At 38.7% G+C, this 20,749-nt stretch overlaps 1 protein-coding gene across 2 annotated transcripts; it reads right to left on the bottom strand.

Annotated features, from left to right (window-relative positions):
• Positions 1 to 274: 274 nt before the first annotated feature.
• SKP1 (S-phase kinase associated protein 1) lies at positions 275 to 20,531 on the bottom strand. 2 transcript variants are annotated; one of them, XM_008065871.1, is made up of 6 exons: positions 20,381 to 20,531; positions 16,851 to 16,947; positions 11,842 to 11,915; positions 5,321 to 5,464; positions 2,551 to 2,691; positions 275 to 1,144 (listed from the first exon to the last, which is right to left on the bottom strand). In XM_008065871.1, exons 2-6 carry the CDS (start codon positions 16,945 to 16,947, stop codon positions 1,109 to 1,111), a joined length of 492 nt encoding a protein of 163 aa, XP_008064062.1. In that variant the 5' UTR covers positions 20,381 to 20,531; the 3' UTR covers positions 275 to 1,108. The 2 variants fall into 2 exon arrangements, with proteins under 2 accessions (XP_008064062.1, XP_021572113.1); XM_021716438.1 differs by lacking the exon at positions 275 to 1,144 and having other exon boundaries at positions 2,460 to 2,691.
• Positions 20,532 to 20,749: the final 218 nt, after the last annotated feature.

Below are 20,749 nucleotides of genomic sequence, written 5' to 3'. Positions count from 1 at the left end.
TACTGTAAAAAGGAAGCTGGAAACAATGGCAGAATAGTTTGTGTTACGAACTGAAACACTGGCTCTGGTTAACCATATAAATGACAATTAGAAGAGACAAGAAGTCTATCAGTATCCTATCGCCAGTATCCTATGGTTATGTCAGCAGCCTCCAGTAAGCTAGGCCGTGAACTGCCTAAAACAGTCTTTTCAAGCTAAACAAATATACAAAAATTTGACCCATTTACTATTAAGTGAAGAGACACATTTAAGTCCACAAAAGCAAACTGTTAACTACCTACTATAACTTACTTTTTATTGAAAGTATCTTGCATTCATAATGAATGTTTTGTGAGATTTGTCACATATTTTAATGTTAAAGGTAAAATTATTTTTTACATGCAAGTAGTGTGAATAGTTTTCCCCACATGGGAACACTGATTATAAAAAGATGACATACCACAGGGGTTAAGTGTCTTTTTTAATTGAAAAGCTAACAAACAGTCCAGTTATGTCTCTCCTAAAATACCATAAGCTGGGTAGTAACTGAGTCTCTAGGCAATATAGTCAAAGCTACGAGGTTTAAAAATCAAAAACAAGCCCTCGATGCAATTAAAGGAGCCCTGCTACGTATAGGCTAATCAATACCAGGAGGCTGGAAAACATCCTAAAAATTCCTCAGATCATTTATTTCAAGTACTCCTTTTCCCAGTTTCCAACTCATGAATAAAGATATTTTGTTAATTCTACTTCAGAAAACTCTTGCAAGTTGTTTTATTTACAATGCCAACTTTTAAAAGATCACTAAAGTTAACTGGACAATAAACTAGGCAGACACTGCTTAACAAAAAAAGAGGGAAAGCCCAAAATGCCACTTTCTATAGAGAACCCACAGCAGTTTTATTCAGAGCAAAGAAAAAAGAAACTTTCGATTGTACTAGAAGAAACTCAGCCATAGGCTTGGAATTTGTACTCAAACTACACATGCAATGAGGACAATGTTCTGCTAATACAACTGATTTGTTGCTGCATTTGTCTACTGTTTGTCTAATATTAACAATTATAAACAGAGCAGTGCAACTAGTATTTGAAACAATCCTTACAGTGTTACAGTGTCAGGCACAACATTTCACTTCTCTTCACACCACTGGTTCTCTTTGCGTACCTACAAAAAGATATAAGTACTTGATTAGTTTTTCTTAAAACTTGTAAATACTACCTACTGAGATTCATCACAACAGCCAATGAGGTAGGTTAGGAGGGCAGATTAAAAACTAGAAAAAGACCAAGTTAAGAGTACATTTCCTGATTCCCTTTCTTAGACTCTCAAGTTTTTATCCTGCCCTGCTGAAATTATCAAAAAAGCAAGCCGGGCTCGGTGGCTCAGTCTGTAATCCCGCACCTTTGGGAGGCTGAGGTGAGTGGATTGCCTGAGCCCGCGGGTTCGAGACCCGCCTGGGCAGCAAGACCTCATCTCCACAATAAATCAAAAAATCAGCCGGGCATGGTAGCCCATGCCTGTAATTCCGGCTACTCGGAAGGCTGAGGCGGAAGGATCGCTGGAGCCCAGCAGGTCGAGGCTGCGGTGGCCGGGAGCGGCCACTGCACTCCAGTCTGGGCGACAGAGTGAGACTCCAACTCAAAAAAAAAAAAAAGCAAAGGCAATAGGCAATCTACTAAAGTTGACAGAGCAAATTCAATTTGTTCATTCATATAATTTCAGTTTTTAGCATGTAAGCAAATTCATTGTGATCTATTCATTTCTTCCTCTCACCAAGTTATTCTCAAGTATCTTAGCATACTCCATAGGTCCTGCTTTTCTTTTTTTTTCCTTTGTTTTTTTTTGAGTTGGAGTCTCATTCGGTCGTCCAGACTAGATGCAGTGGTTGCTCCCGGCCACTGCAGCCTTGCCTGCTGGGCTCCAGCGATCCTTCCACCTCAGCCTTCCGAGTAGCCGGAATTACAGGCATGCGCTACCACGCCCAGCTGATATTTTGATTTATTGTAGAGATGAGGTCTCGCTGCCCAGACGGGTCTCGAACCCGCGGGCTCAGGCAATTCACTCACCTCAACCTCCCAAAGGCGTGGGATTACAGGCTGAGCCACCGAGCCCGGCTCGGTCCTGCTTTTCAAGTCAAATATATATGTTCTATACAAAAAGTTTCAGGTACCAAAACTAGTAACTGCTAATAAATTAATATGAAAGAGTTTCTATGGTTGAAAACTAATTGTTCTTATGCTTATAAAAGAGCAGTATCTAAGTGTTTAGACTCACAGAGATAGAACAGAAAGAGTATATAAGAGACAGAAGGTATTTACTATCCCTCAAGAATCAAGGGTACTAAGTAAGGGTACCTAATCTCAAACCAGGTAAAGTGAGGCCCAAACTTTACCTGTACAATGACCATTTGTATACCTAATCCTGAATTGTACCCCACATCTTTAAAATACAATTTAAGAATTTTTTTAAAAAGGCTAGTTGATATAGTCAGTCACCTCTTTTCCTCGCATGTTACAGTTTTAGTCTCTTTTAAAAAGCATGTGCTCAAGGACATACTGTGCGCTACCTACCTGGGCTTCCTCTTCTTCAGTAAAGTCGTTTTTGATATTGAAGGTCTTGCGAATTTCCTCAGGAGTTTTCCCCTTGATCATATTGGCAACAGTCTTGCAAGTAACATCAAGCAAACCTTTGATGTCTAAGTAGTTTGCAGCCTGTAAAGTGATAGCTGTTTTCATTAAAGTATACTTGATGCTTAAACTAAACCCATAATGATTGATAATCCATATTTAATTCGTTTTAAAATGCTAGTTAATTTTAAGAAGTGAGAAATAAATCAGACATTAAGTTCTTCTGTGATTTTTTTTTTTATGTGACCTTCCTTGTCATACTTCTGTAACAAATGCTGAATCCTTCTGCTTCCCTAAGCAAACTACAATACCTCAAATGTTAAATAATGGCCTTCACTGGTGCAACAAGCACAGGTCAGGTCTTGGCAAAAATATTTATCCACTCATGAAGAGCTCAAACATCAGCAGTTACAGTGTTACATCTTCTCAAAAAAACAGGTTGTGGTATCAAAACAATTTTCTCTATTGTTTTCTAGTTCACTGATTTCTGCTCTTAATTCTTCTTCTTACTTTGGATTTAATTTCATCGTTCACTAGTTTTTTTTATTTTGTTTTTTAAGTAGAAACCGCACTGTCGCCCAGGCTGGAGTGCAGTGGCACACTTATGGCTATCGCAACCTTGACCTGCTGGGCTCAGGTGATCCTTCTGCCTCAGTCTTGCAAGTAGTTGGAACTACATTTACTGTACAGACAAGGTCTAGCCAGGTAGCCCAGGCTGGTCTCAAACCTCTGTGTTCCACCTCCCAAAGTGCTGGGATTACAGGCATGAGTCACTGTGCCCGACTGTCTTTCATTCGTTTCTTAAAGTGGAAGCTTAGATCACTAACTTGAAACTTCCTCTTTTCTAATAGAGGGAAATTGATAACACAAAGCACCTGTATAAGTACTGCTTTAGCTGCAACCCAAATTTTTTACGTTTTACTTCTATTCAGTTCAAAATACCTTCTAACTTTAAAATTTTACCTATAAATGTGCTGGTTTTCAAACAGCTGTAAAAGGGAATTTTTAAAATTTAATTTTTAAAATTTTTAAATTGAATTTAATTTAAATTTAATTCCATTGCAGCTGGAGAACACTTTGTATAACCTGAATCCTTTTAAATTTGAAACTTGCTTTATGGCTCAGGACATGGTCTATCTTGGTAATATACACTTTACAGAAATATATATTCTGCTGTCATTAGATGTAAAGTTCTATAAATGCCCATTAAGACATGGTAGTCGGCAGTTATTATTCAAGTCTTCTATATCCTTACTGATTTTGTCTACTTGTTCTATTAACTATTGAGAGATAAGTGTTGAAATCTCTATGATTGTGAATTTTCCCTTTGAACTCTGTTTTCAATTCACTTTCTGGAAATTCAGCTTCTAGGTAGATAAGATAAACACTTATTGTTATATCTTAATGAACTGATACCTTTATAATTATGAAATGATCCTCTTTTAACTCTAGTGCGATGTATTCTTTACCCCCAATCTACTTTAATATAGTCAATTCAGCTTTCTTTTCATTAGTGTTAGCACAGTGTATCTTCTCCCACCCTTTAAACCTATTGTGTGTATGTGTGTGTACAATTTTAACATATATATACTTTTTGAGTCTCACGCTGTTGTCCAGGCTGGAGTGCAATGGCACGATTACAGATCACTGCAAGATTGACCTCCTGGGCTCACGAGAGCCTTCTGCCTCAACTTCTCAAGTAGCTGGGATTACAGGTGCACGCTACTGTGCCTTGCTAATTTTTTCATTTTCTGTAGAGACAAGGTTTCGCCATGCTGTCCAGACTGGTCTGGAACTCCTGGCTCAAGCGATCCTCCTACCTGAGCCTCTCAAAATGCTAGGATTATAGGCATGAACCATCACATCTGGTCTGTGCTTTATGTTTAAAGTGGGTTTCCTACAGACAGTATAGATAAGTTTTTTGTTTTTATTCTTATTCTTTTTATTTTTTTGAGTTGGAGTCTCACTCTCTGTCACCCAAGCTGGAGTGCAGTGGCACGCTCATGGCCATCTCAGCCTTGACCTGCTGGGTTCAGGTGGTCCTTCTACCTCAGCCTTCCAAGTAACTGGAACTACAGATGCAAGTCACCATGCCTGGCTAGTTTTTGTGATTTTTTGTAGAGACGAGGTCTCACCAAGTTGCCCATGCTGGTCTTGAACCTCCGGACTCAGGCAACCCTCTCGCCTCAGTCTCCCAAAGTGCTGGGATTACTGGCTGAGCCACCACGCCCAGCCAGTTTTTTGTTTTTAAATAGAGATCAGGTCTTGCTCTGCCACCGAAGCTGGAGTGACGTGGCACAATCTTGGCTCATTGCAGCCTCGACCACCCGTTCTCAAACCCTTCCATTCAGCCTCTTGAGTAGCTTGCCTGGCTGCAATTATTTTTTGTAGAGACAGGGTCTCATTCTGTTGCCCAGATGGTCTCAAACTGTTGGCTTCAAGCGATCTTCACTCCTCAGCCTCCCAAACTGCTGGGCTTACAGTTATGAGCCGTCACACCCAGCTGGGTCTTGTTTTAGCTGACACAATTTCCGCTTTTTAACTGCGGTGTTTAGACTATTTACATTTAATGTCACTAATATCTGGATTTATATACAGCTTATATTTGAGTTCAGAGTATTAAAATTCAACATCAATACATTTATATAAAATTTAACTTTGTAAGAAGTGTTTAAAGGCTCTGAAACAGCTATCTTACACATTAAAAACATACCAGAATAAGTTCAAAAAGTGTTCCTTGATCAACTTTCAGAAATTCTTGATCCCAAACGGGGATATCATCTGTTCGCTTTTCTTTGTTCTCATCGTCCTCAGGAGGAGGAGGGTCATCTTTGTGGTGAGTGCACCACTGAATGACCTAAAACAACAAAAGTTCATTCCTCTGTGTCACAAGGTACTCATTCCACAAAGTACTCATTCCACTGCTGGGGCAGCTTATCCCTAGATAAGAACTAACTAGATGTTGACTTGAGCAATTAAGTTAATAGCCAAGCTTGAAAAGCTAAAATGAAGCTCAAAGAATATCTATAACCCTAGAAGATAGAAGAATTTATTATTAGATAAAAGCAAACCATGCAGAATACTATATTTAACCACATTAAAGAAGCTTTTACGCAAAAAGAAAAAGCCAAACAGGAAAATTTCTGGAAGATACCTGTACCATATATAATCAGCAATAGATTAGCCTAAGAATATAAAATTTTAAAAATCACTATAGAGAAATGGGCAATTAACAAAAGAAATTTGAACAGTCAAACATAAGGAAATGCCCAACTTCACCAGATGTAAAACTAACACTACAGTTAGATATACTTTAGATTACAAAAAGAAAAAAAAAAGCAAGAATTTGAGAATATTAATTGTTGGCAATAGTAGGAAGAAAACAAACTCTTCTATAGTATAAACTGCTGTAACCCCTTTGAAAACTAATCTGGCACTACCTGGTAAAGCCAAACATGTGCATACATTATAACCAGAAATTCCAAATATCAGACACAAGCACAAGACTATTTGATGTAGTAACAAAGCAGGAAGGCCGGACTCGGTGGCTCAGCATATAATCCCAGCACTCTGGGAGGCTGAGACAAGTGAACCGCCTGAGCCTGCAGGTTCGAGACCAGCCCGGGCAACTTGGCGAGACCTCGTCTCTACAACAAAATTTAAAAATTAGCCAGGCATGGTAGCACGTACCTGTAGTTCTGGCTACTTGAAAGTCTGAGGCGGAAGGATCGCCTGAGCCCAGCAGGTTGATGCTGGGGTGGCCATGAGCATGCCACTGCACTCCAGCCTGGGCAACGGAGTGAGACTACAACCAAAACAAAAAACAACAACAAAAAAAAGCAGGAAAAGTCCAAAAATTCCCTTAGTAGGAGAATAAAGTTTCAGGAAGTTGATTAGCTAGACAATATGTACCAGCATAAATAAGTTCAAAATCAATACTAAAAATGTTAAGTTGTAGAATCTAGGTGGTGAGTACACAGGTGTTTGCTGTATATTTCTTTCTTTCTTTTTTTTTTTTAAAGCAGTACTTATTAAGAGGACAGAAAAGCTCCCACAGTGGGAGGGGACCCGAGGGGGTTGCCCTGTTTGCTGTATATTTCTTTTAATTTTTCAGTATGTTTTTAAAAAATGTTGGGAGAATGAGCAATGCTGAGAAAACGGCAAAGTCAAGAAATTATATTGCCAGGATACAAACAAATACAAAAATTATTTCAAAAAGAAAAAGCCACGCAAAGGGGTTTTAATGAAATAAACAATCTTTTTTAAAAGAAGTATCCCAGTTATACAAGAAAAGAAACAAAAGGCAATGAAATAAAAGCATTTTTAAAGATCGTAAAAGAACATGTAAGAAACTAATGCCTAGTTTACTGGTAGCTCCATTAAAAAAGAAAAAAATTAACAAATACGATTAGTTTTGTGGGGGTAGTTTCCAGTCAAATAAGAGACAAAAATAGAAGATTTTAATTGTATATACATTGATAGTTTTGGGAACATGTGATTATTATTCAAAATATGATATTCAATATAAATAGGTTTTTAAAAAACTCATTCTCAGAAGTGACCTTCTATCACCCAGCCCATTAATTCTGACCTTACTTACACACCCCTTGGTCACTATGCTCCAGTTCCCACACTAGCCTCCTTGCTTTTCCTCAAAAGTCAGGGCATGCTCTTGTCTTAGAGTCACTGTACTTGCTTCCAAATCCCCCAATTCTCTTCCCCCACATATTCACGTGTCTTTGTTTAAAGATCATCTTCTCTGTAAAGCATCTCTCAACCGTTTTCATTTTCAAAATAGCTCTCTTGTATTTCCCCTTCCCTTCTTCTTTATTCTCCATTGATTTTCCACCTGACATTCTTATATCGTAGTTTCCTTACTTACCCCTTTAGAATATAAACTCTGTAAGGGCAGAGATCTTGTCTCTTTGGTACATGACTATACCCCCCAAGCACCTAAAAAGTACCTGTCACCTGAATGACTGCAAGCAGAAGTTATTTTAGAAGCATTTTACATTAATATAACAGAATATGTTAATGTTAAAACAATACTCAAAAATCAGAAAGAATGAAACCTAACTAGATAAAATATAAAGTCTCCAAATTGTAACACAAATTGACAGAAGATAGGCAAACTGTTTGTTATCTCACAGGAAGGTTAAAAAAAAGATAGGCAGCCGGACTCGGTGGCTCAGCCTGTAATCTTGTGCTTTGGGAGGCCGAGGTGAGTGAATTGCCTGAGCCCGCGAGTTCAAGACCCACCTGGGCAACTTGGTGAGACCTCATCTCTACAATAAAAAAATTAGCTGGGCGTGGTAGCATGCGCCTGTAGTTCCAGCTACTTGGAAGGCTGAGGCAGAAGAATCGTCAGAGACCAGCAGGTCAAGGCTGTGCACTCCAGTCTGGGTGACCGAGTGAGACTCCAGCTCAAAAAAAAGATAGGCAAACTGGTAAAAACTTTAATGAACTCTCATATAAAAAGTCCATTAGGTAATACCACTGAACACTTAAAAATGGTTAAAATAGTAAAATTTATATGTATTCTATCACAATTTTTTTGTTGTTTAAAATCATTTTATTTATTTTTTAAATTTTTATTAGAAAGATGTGGGGTACATTTCAAGCCCACTGAACCACAACATAAATGAACCTTCAAAAAATTATGAAATAAGCCAGACACAAAAGGACAGATATTATACAATTCATGTATTATGAACCAGAATTATACATGTATTATGAGCCAGATTCTTACAGATAGAAAGTTGAATAGTGGTTACTAGGGGCTGTGGAGAGGGATAAATGAGAAGTCATTAGTTAATGTGTACAGAGTTTCAGTTTGGGATGATGAAAGTTTTGAAGATGGTTAATGGTGATAGTTGCACAATAATGAATATATTTCATGTTAACGAATGGTACACCTTTTAAAAAGTTAACCCTTTGCACTCAGAGACATCTTGTGGACCATACTTTTTTAAGAAATAGTGAAAAACGAATCATTTCATATTAAATAATATAGTATTGCAACCAATTATTTTATTGTAATGATATTTAGCTTATAATGGAACTTTGGACATTGAGGAACTTATTTATGTCCAAAAAAATAAAAAATTTTATATGTGTGAAACAGTCACTGACATGCATTGCAGGTTCATTGATATATGTTGTGCAATAGTAATTTGACATCTTCCACCTGGTGTTTTTCTATTCAAGCAGACAATGCAGTCTTATTTTCTTCCTCCCACATAAATATATAATTTATGTCCAGTCTGTTGTTTGAAGACAATGTGAAAGGATGCACTTGTGATTTCTGAAAACCAATTCTCAACTGATCGATCAAAAGTTTGACAAATTTCAAATGAGACATAGGTTTTTCATTGTGCCTTTTTTGATGCTCAGCACAGTATGTATGTAGGAGTTAATAATGCATATTTCTAGTCCCCAGAAGAATAATTTCCTCCACCATTTTAAAGATTTTCACAAAAAACAGAAGCATATTGATCCACATGATCCACATCACTCATATCTGCAATATAATTTACAATAATCTCACACTTTTGACTGATATATTTCTACCACGTAATGTCCTTATGGTAGATTTTATTCCTGCATGATTCCAAGTGCTGAGAGTTTTAACAATCCTTTTGCCCTTCCAAGCAAGAAGCACAAGAATACTTTTCATATTTTTTTGTTGTTAAAAACTTTGGTTTTTTAATTTGTACTGGTATTTCCTGTTGGTTAACTCTGATTGTATCAGTGACATTTCACTATTAGTAGCTCCCCTGCTAGTACAATACTACTGTAATATCTGTCAGTGAACATGTGGTATCCTGCTGCATTGGGAACTTTTTCCAAAACTTTTTATATAAATGTAATGGAATTCTGGTTCTTCTGGAAGATCAGGTTGAATGATGTTTTCAGATATTATGCTGCCACAGTAGGCAAGTATTGAAAAAAGATACCCTGCTTCTGAATCAGCTAGTGCATTTGGTAGGCTCATTTGGACCATATGTTATAAATTATATTTTCGCCCTTTAATTTTCAACTTAGTACAGATAGATATATTCGATCTGTGCCACTTGATACTTCAACACAATCAGCTTTCAACTTCAAAAGTCTCTTTTAAGGCTACAATAACTCGCTTATCTATCTTTTCAAGTTATTATGCCACATGATAAAAAGGGTATACCCACAGCTGCCTTTCTTATACAAATGCTCTTATTACTACCTTCTTACCCACTGTACCATCATACATTCTCTTTCTACATAACACCAGCTGATTTTTTAAATATATATATCAGTATATATTCCATTTCTTTATTTGCTTTTTCATGCAATTTGAATGGAAAACTTCAAGGAAACATATATTTTTTTAAAAATTGTGCTGGCATCTTTCTGAGTGGTTTGCTAGATTTAGAATGTCCTCTCAGAGGGGCCATCCAAGTGCAAAGGATTAAAATGATAAATTTTATGTTATGTATATTTGACCACTACAAGTCCATTAGAAAAAATGGGACGTGAAAGCAAGAGTCAAATAAGAGAGCATAAGATGAAATTACATATTTTCAAGTAACCTTTAAAAAAATCTTGGAGGAAGGGCCAACCAGAGCTGAATATCTCCATCTCTAAGTCTAGCCAGTTTTTACTCCAATGTGGAAAAAGGCTGATGTTTCTTTAGAACGAATATCCAATTAAATAGCTCACTGTGTTAGAGCCATGTGCCCTGAAACATTAAAAGCCTACTCCATGTGGGAATGTTTATGCAAAGACACAAGGTAAGGTGATCAACTTACTTCTCAAATTCCCTTTGAGGCATACGCATTCAGTAGACAAATACTAAACTTTTTTCAATTTGCATATACTGTTGCATTTCAATAATTTAAATGTGCTCATGCAAAAGATTAGACAATTCAATATTCACAGGCTCTGATTAAATAAACTACAAAAATATTTATAAAGTCATAATCATACCACAGTTAAAAAAAATACCACAGTTAAAAAAACAAACAAAACAAACAAACATTTTCTTTTTTCATAAAACAAAGTGAAATGGTGACCTTTCTATATTAACACACACCCTCTTTTTTTTCTTTTTTAATTCTGTGATGTGATTATGACTTTGCAAAATTTATCTGCTGTAGTATAACTTGCTACCTTGTTGATATCTGCATTACAAAATGCTAAAAGGGTAAAAATGTACCTGAAGGAAGGAGATTTGGGTAGACAGGGACAGAAATGGGAGTAAAGTATTACATGTTCCTTTATTTTGACTTTCGTCATTTCAAAAACATAAATCTAATAAAAGTAAGTCATGATTTAATTTCACCATGCTCTAGAAGTAATATATTTATGGAAGGCTATTTAGCAATATCTATCAAAATGTAGGTGTAAATGCAATCCTGTGATCCAGATATTCTACATATAGATCATCTACCCTAGAGAAGTGTTTGCATAGGTGTACCAAGCATAGATGACCAATCAATGAAAACAGACAAGGAAACAGAGAGAATTTCTTTCTGTAGGTCACTGTATTATTTAAGAACATTCAAATATTCAAATAAATGTTTAAGAACATGCAATTTAAAAATAATTTTAAGCAGTAAGTTTTTTTTTTTTTTTGGTTTTTTTGAGTTGGATTCTCACTCCATCACCCAGGCTAGAGGGTAGTGGCACACTCATGGCCACCCCAGCGTCGACCTGCTGGGCTCCAGTGATCCTTCCACCTCAGCCTTCCAAATAGCTAGAACTACAGGCACACGCTACCATGCCCAGCTAATATTTGACTTATGTAGAGACGAGGTCTCCCCAAGTTGCCCAGGCTGGTCTCAAACACGCAGACTTGGGCAATCCACTCGCCTTGGCCTCCCGGAGTGCTGGGATTTCAGGCTGAATCACTGAGCCCGGGCAGCAGTAAGTTTGAATATGGATTGTTGAATTACCTGTATCAATCAATTAGCATTATATTTTAAGCATAATGAACTTGACTGATGTCAGCTGAAATAGTGTATATACCCAAATAAAATCTATATCAGAATAAATTCCAGAGTGGTTTGAGTCTATTTTCAGGAATTTTTGGCCTAAAAAAAGTTATCTACATTTTTGTTTCATTAGGATTAAAAATACCACTTGCTAGATTCAAAACTACTCATCTACACAAAGGAACAATGGAAGTATGTAAAAATTTTAAAGCTAAGTTCATTAAGTCTAAGCGTCCCCGCTCTAAAAATGTAAATATCTTACCTTTTTTAAAATTGCTGCATTGACATTTGGGAGAGGAACTGGGTCATCATCTCCTTCATCATCCATTCCCAAATCTAAGAAAATCAGAAGAAACTTGCCATTATTCCTAGTTTCATTATAATACTTATGCCAACCAGGCTATGTCTCAAAAAGTATAGTCATCAACCCTCTGTATCCATGAGCTCTGCATCTGTAAATTTCAACCAACCACAGAGAAAATATTCCAAAGTTAACAATATAGTATAACAACTATTTAAAATTTACACTGTACTAGCTATTATATGTAATCAGATTATTTAAAGGATATGAGATAACGTGCATAGGTTATGTGCAAATACCACACAGTTTAACCATAAGGGTTCAAGTCCCTTGAAAAATCAACATCCATTGATGTTGTTATGCACAGAGGTGTCCTGAAACCAATTCCCCCATGGATACCAAGCAATGACTGTAACTTAAAAGAAAAGACACGTTGTCTGAAATAATATAAAAAGGGGCTAGGCTCGGTGGCTCAGCCTATAATCCCAGCACTTTGGGAGGCCGAGGCGAGTGGATTGCCCACAGGTCCAAGACCAGCCCGGAAAACTTGGCAAGGTGTTGGCTCTACAATAAAAAATAAACAATAGCCAAGCGTGGTAGCACACGTCTGAAGTTCCAGCTACTTGGAAGGCTGAGGCAGAAGGATTGCTGGAGCCCAAAAGTTTGATGCTGGGGTGGCCGTGAGCATGCATGCCACTGCACTCCAGCCTGGGCAAAGGAGTGAGACTCCAACTCAAAAAAAAGAATATAAAAAGGATGTTACTAAGAATAGTTCTCTTAAGAGTATTTAAAATCAGTGGTTCCTAACAATGGGGTCCATGAAAAACCCAAAACTACACAAAATTGTGTGAGTAGACAAATACAGGAATATTATATAAAAGAAGTTCTATTTTTTTTTTTTTTTTTTGAGTCGGAGTCTCACTCTGCAGGGATCAGGCAATCCTTCCACCTCAGCCTTCCAAGTAGCCAGAACTACAGGCACGCACTACCATGCCCAGCTAATTTTTTCATTTATTGTAGAGATGAGGTCCCACCAAGTTGCCCAGGCTGGTCTCAAACCCCTGGGCTCAGGCAATCCTCTCGCCTCAGCCTCCCAAAGTGCTGGGATTACTGGCTTAAGCCACCGTGCCTGGCCAAGAAGTTCCTAACAAGAAAGAACACTGATTCAGTAAATGGGGTTGAATGGGCAGTCATCTAGAAAAAAAGTTAAAGATAGACCCCTAATTCTTACTATTTAAACCAAATTCTCTAAATGGAAAACATTTTAAAAAGTAATAGAATCTCAAACTTTTCAAATGTGAAGCCCAAAGATGTATACACATAGATATAGACAACAGATCACACAGCCACTGACACAAACAAAGGCAGGCAGCTTCACACGTACTAGTATAATCTCAAGATTAGAGTTTTTAAACTAGGTATAAAGAGATAAATGTTACCTGAATAAAAATAGAAAAATGCTTATATATCTCTAAAGTATCTCCAAAGGGATATATAAGAAACTATTGATAATGTTCCATGTAAGGAAGCTAAAGAGAACGTAGGTTGAGCAACGTATTATTAGGCTGACAATACTCCACGTACAAGATGGTGGCTTTGACAAGGTTTACAGCGAAAAAGGAAGTAAGAAGTGGTCTAATTCTATATGCACTCTGAAGGTAGAGTCAATAATTTGCCAACAGAAGGGAAGCAGAATGTCAAAGGTGTCAGGGAAAACTAAGGTTTATGGCATGAGAAGGATGGAGTTGCCGCCAGAGTTGCCATCAATTGATAAGGGGTAAGCAGCCAGAGGAACTATTATTTTTAGGAAGTAGGATCAAGAGCTCTAGTTTCATAAATCTGAGATATTGAATATCCAAGGGCAGTTGTATATGCAAGTCAAGGTATCAAAGAGAGATCAGAACTGTAGGTAAGTTCAGGAATTTGTGTATAGTCATTTATAATTCTACAAGACTATGACCAAGGGAATAAGTGAGTACAGATACAGTGAAAAGGTCCAAGGACTACAGGCTTTAAAGAGAGAAGATAGAAGGCCGTGAGGTAAGTTGTAAGTGGAATCTTGGAATCTAAGGGAAGAAGGGAACAATCAAGCTTCCAATGCTGTCAAAAGGTGTAGATAAGAACTGAAAACAGACACTGCACTTGACAACATGGAGTTCATGGAACAAGCAGTTCCAGTAGAGTGATAAGGATGAGAGAGTAAATTCAAAAATAATTCAATTCATGTTATTCTCTTCATATAAACTCACTCATCTCCTCTCTCCTCCCTCCCATCAATGCCTGTCTTTGCTCCCAATCTCAGCTTAGAGTAAAACTATAAAATGACAATGTCCCCTGTGAAGATCAATTTGAATCAAGTCATTTAAGTCTTTCCTCAACAAGTATAAAATATTTTTAATCAGGCAAGAGAAAGAAGCTACACAATGTAAAATACTTGTGTTTGGGGAATTAAGATATTAGAGGAAACATAACACAGGAGACCAACCTGTTTAGAGTCAAATGTTATTTGGGAGAAGGCTTAAGTCACAATAAAAACAAAGCCTTTATGACTGTAAAGGTTTACTTCTCTAGCATTTAAACTAAGGATGTGCAATGATTTTTGCCTTAGACTAAATCCACAAGTAGCAACAATCATTCCTTTAAGCTATTTAGTTTCAAGGACTTCTAAAAGACACTTGCATCCTTGATACCACACTCTGGACCTAACTAATCAGCCAGTCCACATGTATACATGCCAAGATTCTCACTTGTGATTGTCCTGTGATTAAAAGGTTTTATTTTTTGTTTTCTAAGTCACACAAAACTGATAACCAGAGAAACTGTGGATGGAAAACAAGAAAAGCACATGTTGCCAAATTAAAAAGACTCTAGTCCTTGAGAGGCTAGAATCTTATATAGGTCTTTGGTACTTAAGATAAAACCATTCACCTCTGATCCCTAAAGGCTATGGAGGTAAAGAATCATCTAATTGTTGCTGTCTATCACTCTACTCTTCAGTGATCAAAGTTGGCATTGAAAACCTTGACGGAGCCCTATGTTCTTAAAATTGGCAAATGCTTCTTTGAAGCAGCACAGGACAGGTTAGTGTGTCAGGCACCAACTAAAACAAAGAACACTTTCATTGCCAAAGCAAGTATTTAGGCAGCAATTCTGGTATCAGTTTCTACATCTTCTAGATAAAGCCTTACTCATCTGGCTTTTAGGGACACTTGGATTGCTTTCACACTCTTTATTAGTGACCATAACACACTTCTTCATTCAACAGGTACTTGATGAACAGTGACTGTGGGATGTATCAAGGGGTTTACAACTTAATAGAAGTGGTCTATGTATGTAAGTTACCAGGATACAGGACTGTAAGTGCCATATGATTGGTGCTAATTACCGAAAAGAATTATATGTTCAGCTTTTATTAGAAAACAGAAGTCGCCCACTTAGAAGATACACCCTCTGCAATTCACTTCTGCCTCTACAAAACCTAAATATCTGCCACTAAAAGTCCTCTAACTTATTAACTATGAAATTCTGCATGACCAGTCTACAGTACATGAATCTAGCAATCACTCTAGAAATGCCCCCTTTTCTCTAGGCTGCCACGAATCCTGCTCCATTGGTTTTCCACTTCTGACTTCCGTATGCTTAACACCCCAGTTCTACTCCACCATCATCAACTTCCATAGAGTTATACTCCCATAACCCAACACATAAATAAAGCAAGTCTACTTATCCCTAGCGAACTATAACTCTGGAGCAAAGATCTACATACTCAATTCAACAGCCTAGTAGATTGCTACATAGATCTTTTGAAGGAATATCAAACATAGTTCAAGCACAAAGTCATTTTCTCCTCCATTACTCTCAAACCCGTTTTACAGCTCCACCAACTACGTATCACAATTACATCTCACACCAACTAAAAACTTCAATTTTACTTTTCCCTAACATACCCTGTTCTACTTTACCTCAGAATGATCTCCCAAAACATCCTAATTTACTAGATCTGAAATAACACCTTACTAGTTCTACATACAGCAGTCTTCTTCAAAAAACTTAAAGGATAATACCAGTCAAGATATTCCCATAGTACCATTTGGCACACAGCTTAATATTAACACACTAGTCACACCATGTGACAATTTTGCCTTTTGTCTAGCTCCCCTAATAGTTTATATAAATTCTTCAAGGGCAAAGACCATGTCTCGCTTACATTCTTTCACCAGCATATAGGTAGTGCTTGGCACATAATCCTTCTCTTCATTTAAGTATTTATATAGAGAGATCTTTCCTACATAAAACCTCTGACATACACACACATATAAATATACAGATCTTTCCTACATAAAACCTAAGAGCACTTATTACTACGAAGGGTCCCCCGTCCATCAATTCTAGAAACTGATTTGTACCAGATTTGTAATACTAAAATGAGATCCACATCAACTAGTAAAAGTTTCAAAGTTTCAAGACCTGTTTTCTTGCCTTACCTTATACATACGCTTTGAAGCAGTTTCAGAGGAATGACAAAAAGACAAAAGAGAAAGCTTGTTTGAGGAAAAAAAAATTCTACAAAGTAAGCTACAGCACTTACTCCCTCCACTGAAACAATGTATGCTATTTAGCTACCATATAGGAAGGTGTCGCTTTTCCAAAGGCTTTTATTTTTGTCATTAAAACTTGTGAATCCAAATTTACTTGCAAGAGAAATGGATCTGATGCTTGCTAGACTTCAGTATTTATTAGCTTAAGGTCTTATCCACTGAAAAAAAACTTCACCAATTCAGACAATGCAGAGAGGTTGACCTATATCAGAAAAATGCAGGTCATACTTTAAAGAAAAAAATGTAAACTTTACCTCCTTATACTCTTGAGCACCTTACGAGAGATTGCTGCTCACATAAATTTGATATTCACAAATTATCTCAAATTATACATTTCTATTTCCTCCCACCCAAGGTTTTAAATAAACTTACCTTCCAACATGGTCTTGATAGTCACAGATTGTTTGGCAATCTCCACATCAACTTCAAATATCTCTCCATCAGAGCTCTGCAACTTAATTGAAGGCATCTAAAAAAGGTAGATTGAATGTGAAATCTAAGAGATGTTAGTTCTACGTGACATTTCATCAACTACAGTCTATCAGAATCCTCTCAATTATTATTATTATCTTTTGAGTTGGAGTCTCATTCCATCGCCCAGATTAGAATGCAGTGGCACGCTCTCGGCCACTGCAGCCTTGACCTGCTGGGCTCCGGCGATCCTTCCGCCTCATTCTTCCAAGTAGCCAGAACTACAGGTGTGCGCTACCATGCCTGGCTAATTTTTTATTTATTGTAGGGACAAAGTCTCGCCAAGTTACCCAGGTGGGTCTTGAACCCACGGACTCAGGCAATCCACTTGCTTCAGCCTCCCAAAGTGCCCAACCAGAATTCTCTAAATTATTAACCATAAAGTCCTAAGGACCTATATTACATTACCCTGTAAAACACTGTTATAATAGTTATTCACAGGTTAGACTACCGGTATTTCTAGAAAAAATTTTCAAAGTATTTATTACTACTAGGAACAGAAGTGTTTAAGGCATGCCCTACTGAACTCAGTATTGGTAAAAATTTAAGAGTTACATTCTACACTTTTGATGCAATGTACGCTTAAAATAAAATATACTTATTTGTTTTCTGCCTGCCTTTTGCCTCCAGCGAACACTGACTACTCCCATTTAAATAGTTAACTGCCACAATTAACCACCAGTAAACCTGAGGAAGTTCAGTCCAAAATAAACACAGCTACCAAACGAAATAGAAATTTCCCGACAGAGAGACCGACCAGTGAAAAAATGAGTTCAATCCTCATTTGAAAAAAAGACTAATTCAAGCCGGGCTCAATGGCTCAGCCTGTAATCCCGAGCCTTTGGGAGGCTGAGGTGAGTAGATTGCCTGAGCCTGTGGGTTCGAGACCCGCCTGGGCAGCAAGACCTCATCTCTACAATAAATCAAAAAATGAGCCGGGTGTGGTAGCGCGTGCCTGTAATTCCGGCTACTTGGAAGGCTGAGGTGGAAGGATTGCCGGAGCCCAGCAGGTCGAGGCAGCGGTGGCCGGGAGCGGCCACTGCACTCCAGTCTGGGCGACAGAGTGAGACTCCAACTCAAAAAAAAAAAAGAAAGAAAAAAAGACTAATTCAGGATATGTTCACTTATGTCTGAAATAATGTAAGACTATATACAAGAAAATAAAATAATTTAAGATTAAGCAGATGTCAACACAATTCCCTAAACCTAATAGGGAGCTTTAATTTCGGACTTTATCTTCCATTACTGATTGTTCAAGTATTCGACTCTGAGAGCTCCTGGCAAAATCTCCATATTAATAATCTATTACTCCAAAAATGTATTTATTAACTTGGATTAATTATTAGTCATTGGGAATAAGACACCTCTTACATGAAAAGTTAATTAAGCAATTAACTTCAAAGGACTTGTTCTGGTAAAAAAAAACAACAACTGTAAAATTAAAAGTTGTAAGCCAGCAATTTCTTACAATCTTCAGATTCTCAAAAAAAAAAAAATACAAAAAAGGGGAGGAAATAGCAGCAGTATCTGACAGTAAAGATTAATTCAAGACTTCTTAAAATTCAGATGCAGCTTTTAAAATGCCCATGCTTTGGAAGTAATCATTATCTGGTAATGTCACAATTAATCAAAGCACCTCTGAAGCTGTGTAAGCGTGTTGTATTAAAAAGTTGTGTATATTTTCACGAAGTGTAGATCTGGCATTTAAAACACACATCACAACCATTTTAGGTTCAAAGTCTTAAGACCCACTACATCAGGTAAAAACATTCTCATCCCCAAGCAGACAAGTTGTCAGGAAAAAGCAGGAAAAAAGTAAAGCATGTTTTAAAACCAGTCACTGAAATATCATCCATGGTTGGAGAGAATCAGATTTCACTTTTCAGTTCACAAACATGTCTGCTTCTCCATGTTGCTTAGTACTTGCCAATAATGCAGTTGTCCTGCTCAATGGAGACAGGCCGAGAGCAGAGGACCATCCCTGTGACAAGGCAACAAACAACAAAGGGCATCTCCAAAGGAAAATATTTTAACATAAGCCCAAATTTTAATTTCCAAATATTTAATGTACTTTTTATATTACATAGTACTGAAGTGAACAGCACAGAATTAAAAATCTAACAATGCAGTTAATAAAATTACTTTTAAAAGCAAGATATCATTTCATGCTTCTTTCAAATAACTCATGATAAACACCAAGATGCGCTTAGTCATAGTCAAATTCGTGTATTGGGTTACTCTCAAGAGAACTGAGATCTTATTAAATAGCAGGGAAGCAATCAGTTAATCTGTAATTCGATGCACTTTGTAATCCTAAACAACTCAAAGAGAACTTTTACTGTTATGGTAATATAAAGTGCAAAACTTTTAAGTAATGATGGATAAATTGTTATGTGACATGCTTTCAAAACCACTTCTTCAATTCTAAAGAAGGTCTAAAGATTCTTGTACTGGTAAATTAAGTAACACTCCATGGCTGGCATAAAGTGAGTTCCATCACATCACAAAGGAAAACAACCACCCCCTGCGTTTTAAGAGACCCGAAATTAGGAAACCTCTTTTTAGACTGCACAGTGCAGGAGACTGTATTGTTGTATGACACAGATACATTCTGCGGTGTTGCTGTGATGAAAAATTCATGCGCCAAAAATCAAACCTGAAGTTTCCATTAAAAAGTAAACCAAAGCAGGTGAACATCCTATCCCTCTAAAAGCCAGACACCTTGAATTAAGTTTTCAGAGCCAGGGCTCCCAAAAGTCACACCACCATGACGACGGTATATGACATCACAGTAGTTACTTCAACGACTCCAAGCCACTGCAAAACAACGCAAAAGAAACATGTAGCAGGAGCAGGCGGCTATCTGCAGACTCGGCGCCAGCACAGTCAGCCGCGCCGGCAGCAAGCGACGCCAGATACCAGGGAGAGAAAGGATGGGAGCCACGGACTGAGGGTCTCGGACCACCTCCGCCACGCTCCCGACAACAACAAAAGCCAGACACGGCGGGCCACGGACACACGCCCACGCCGGCCAGTGGACCACCAGTCAAAGCCCCACCACCAGTCCCCGTGGCCGCAGGCTTAACGCCAAGGGAGGCCCCGAGCAGCAGCCTGGGCCTTGCAGCCGAGCTCCGCGGTAGCTACCGCTCGCCCCGGGCAGAGAAGGCCCAACCTGGGCTTCGGCTCCCACTCAGGCGAGACCGTAGGGGTGCGCGGCCAGAGGAGGCCTCGCCGCGTCAGGGGCGGAGCGGGCGGACCGGACTCGACCGGGCCTCCCGGAGTACGGGGTCGACCTCGACTTCCACTCGGCCTGAGAGAAGCTTAGGCCCAGCCGCTGCCCGCCAGGGGCAGGCCCGAACCGCAGCGGCGCCGGCGCCCGGTCTGCAGTCCGGGCGTCGCGGCCCCCTCCAGCTCAGTGGGCGGCTACTCACCGTGCTGGGTCTTAGGGAGACGGCCCGCGGAGGCTGACGAGAGTGGGGCGGCGTCTGCACAGCAAGAGGACAGCGGAGGACAAGGCCACTACTCAGGCGCGGCGCGGCGCCCGCCTTTATAGGAGCAGCGAGGACCCCGGGGCGCGCGGCGTCACATAGCCGGCTGGGCTGGCCGCCGAGATCGCCTGACGGCGGAACGTGCTCGGGGAGGCGGGCCGCGGGCGCCCCATGGGCCGGGAGAGCGTTGAGTTTTGGGGTTTTTTTTTTAGTAAGCTTAATTTTTTGAGCCTTTCACTTTCACAAAAATTTCGAGTGAAAAATATAGAACTTCCATATACTCCCTTACCTCCCTTCTCAGTTTTTTCCTAT

Source organism: Carlito syrichta, unplaced genomic scaffold (genome assembly GCF_000164805.1).
Source record: "Carlito syrichta isolate Samal-C Ts95f unplaced genomic scaffold, Tarsius_syrichta-2.0.1 Scaffold308816, whole genome shotgun sequence".
NCBI classification, from domain to species: domain Eukaryota; kingdom Metazoa; phylum Chordata; class Mammalia; order Primates; family Tarsiidae; genus Carlito; species Carlito syrichta.
This window is presented reverse-complemented; position numbering and strand designations above follow the sequence as displayed.

Bases quoted from the DNA above. Each gene is read 5' to 3' on its own strand.
- SKP1 (XM_021716438.1), bottom strand. From the start codon at position 16,947: ATGCCTTCAATTAAGTTGCAGAGCTCTGATGGAGAGATATTTGAAGTT. The intron at 5,465-11,841 runs GTAAGATATTTA...TTGTTGTTTTAG, and splicing joins ATGCAGCAATTTTAAAAAAG to GTCATTCAGTGGTGCACTCA. The intron at 2,692-5,320 runs GTATGTTTTTAA...ATCACTTTACAG, and splicing joins CACTTTTTGAACTTATTCTG to GCTGCAAACTACTTAGACAT.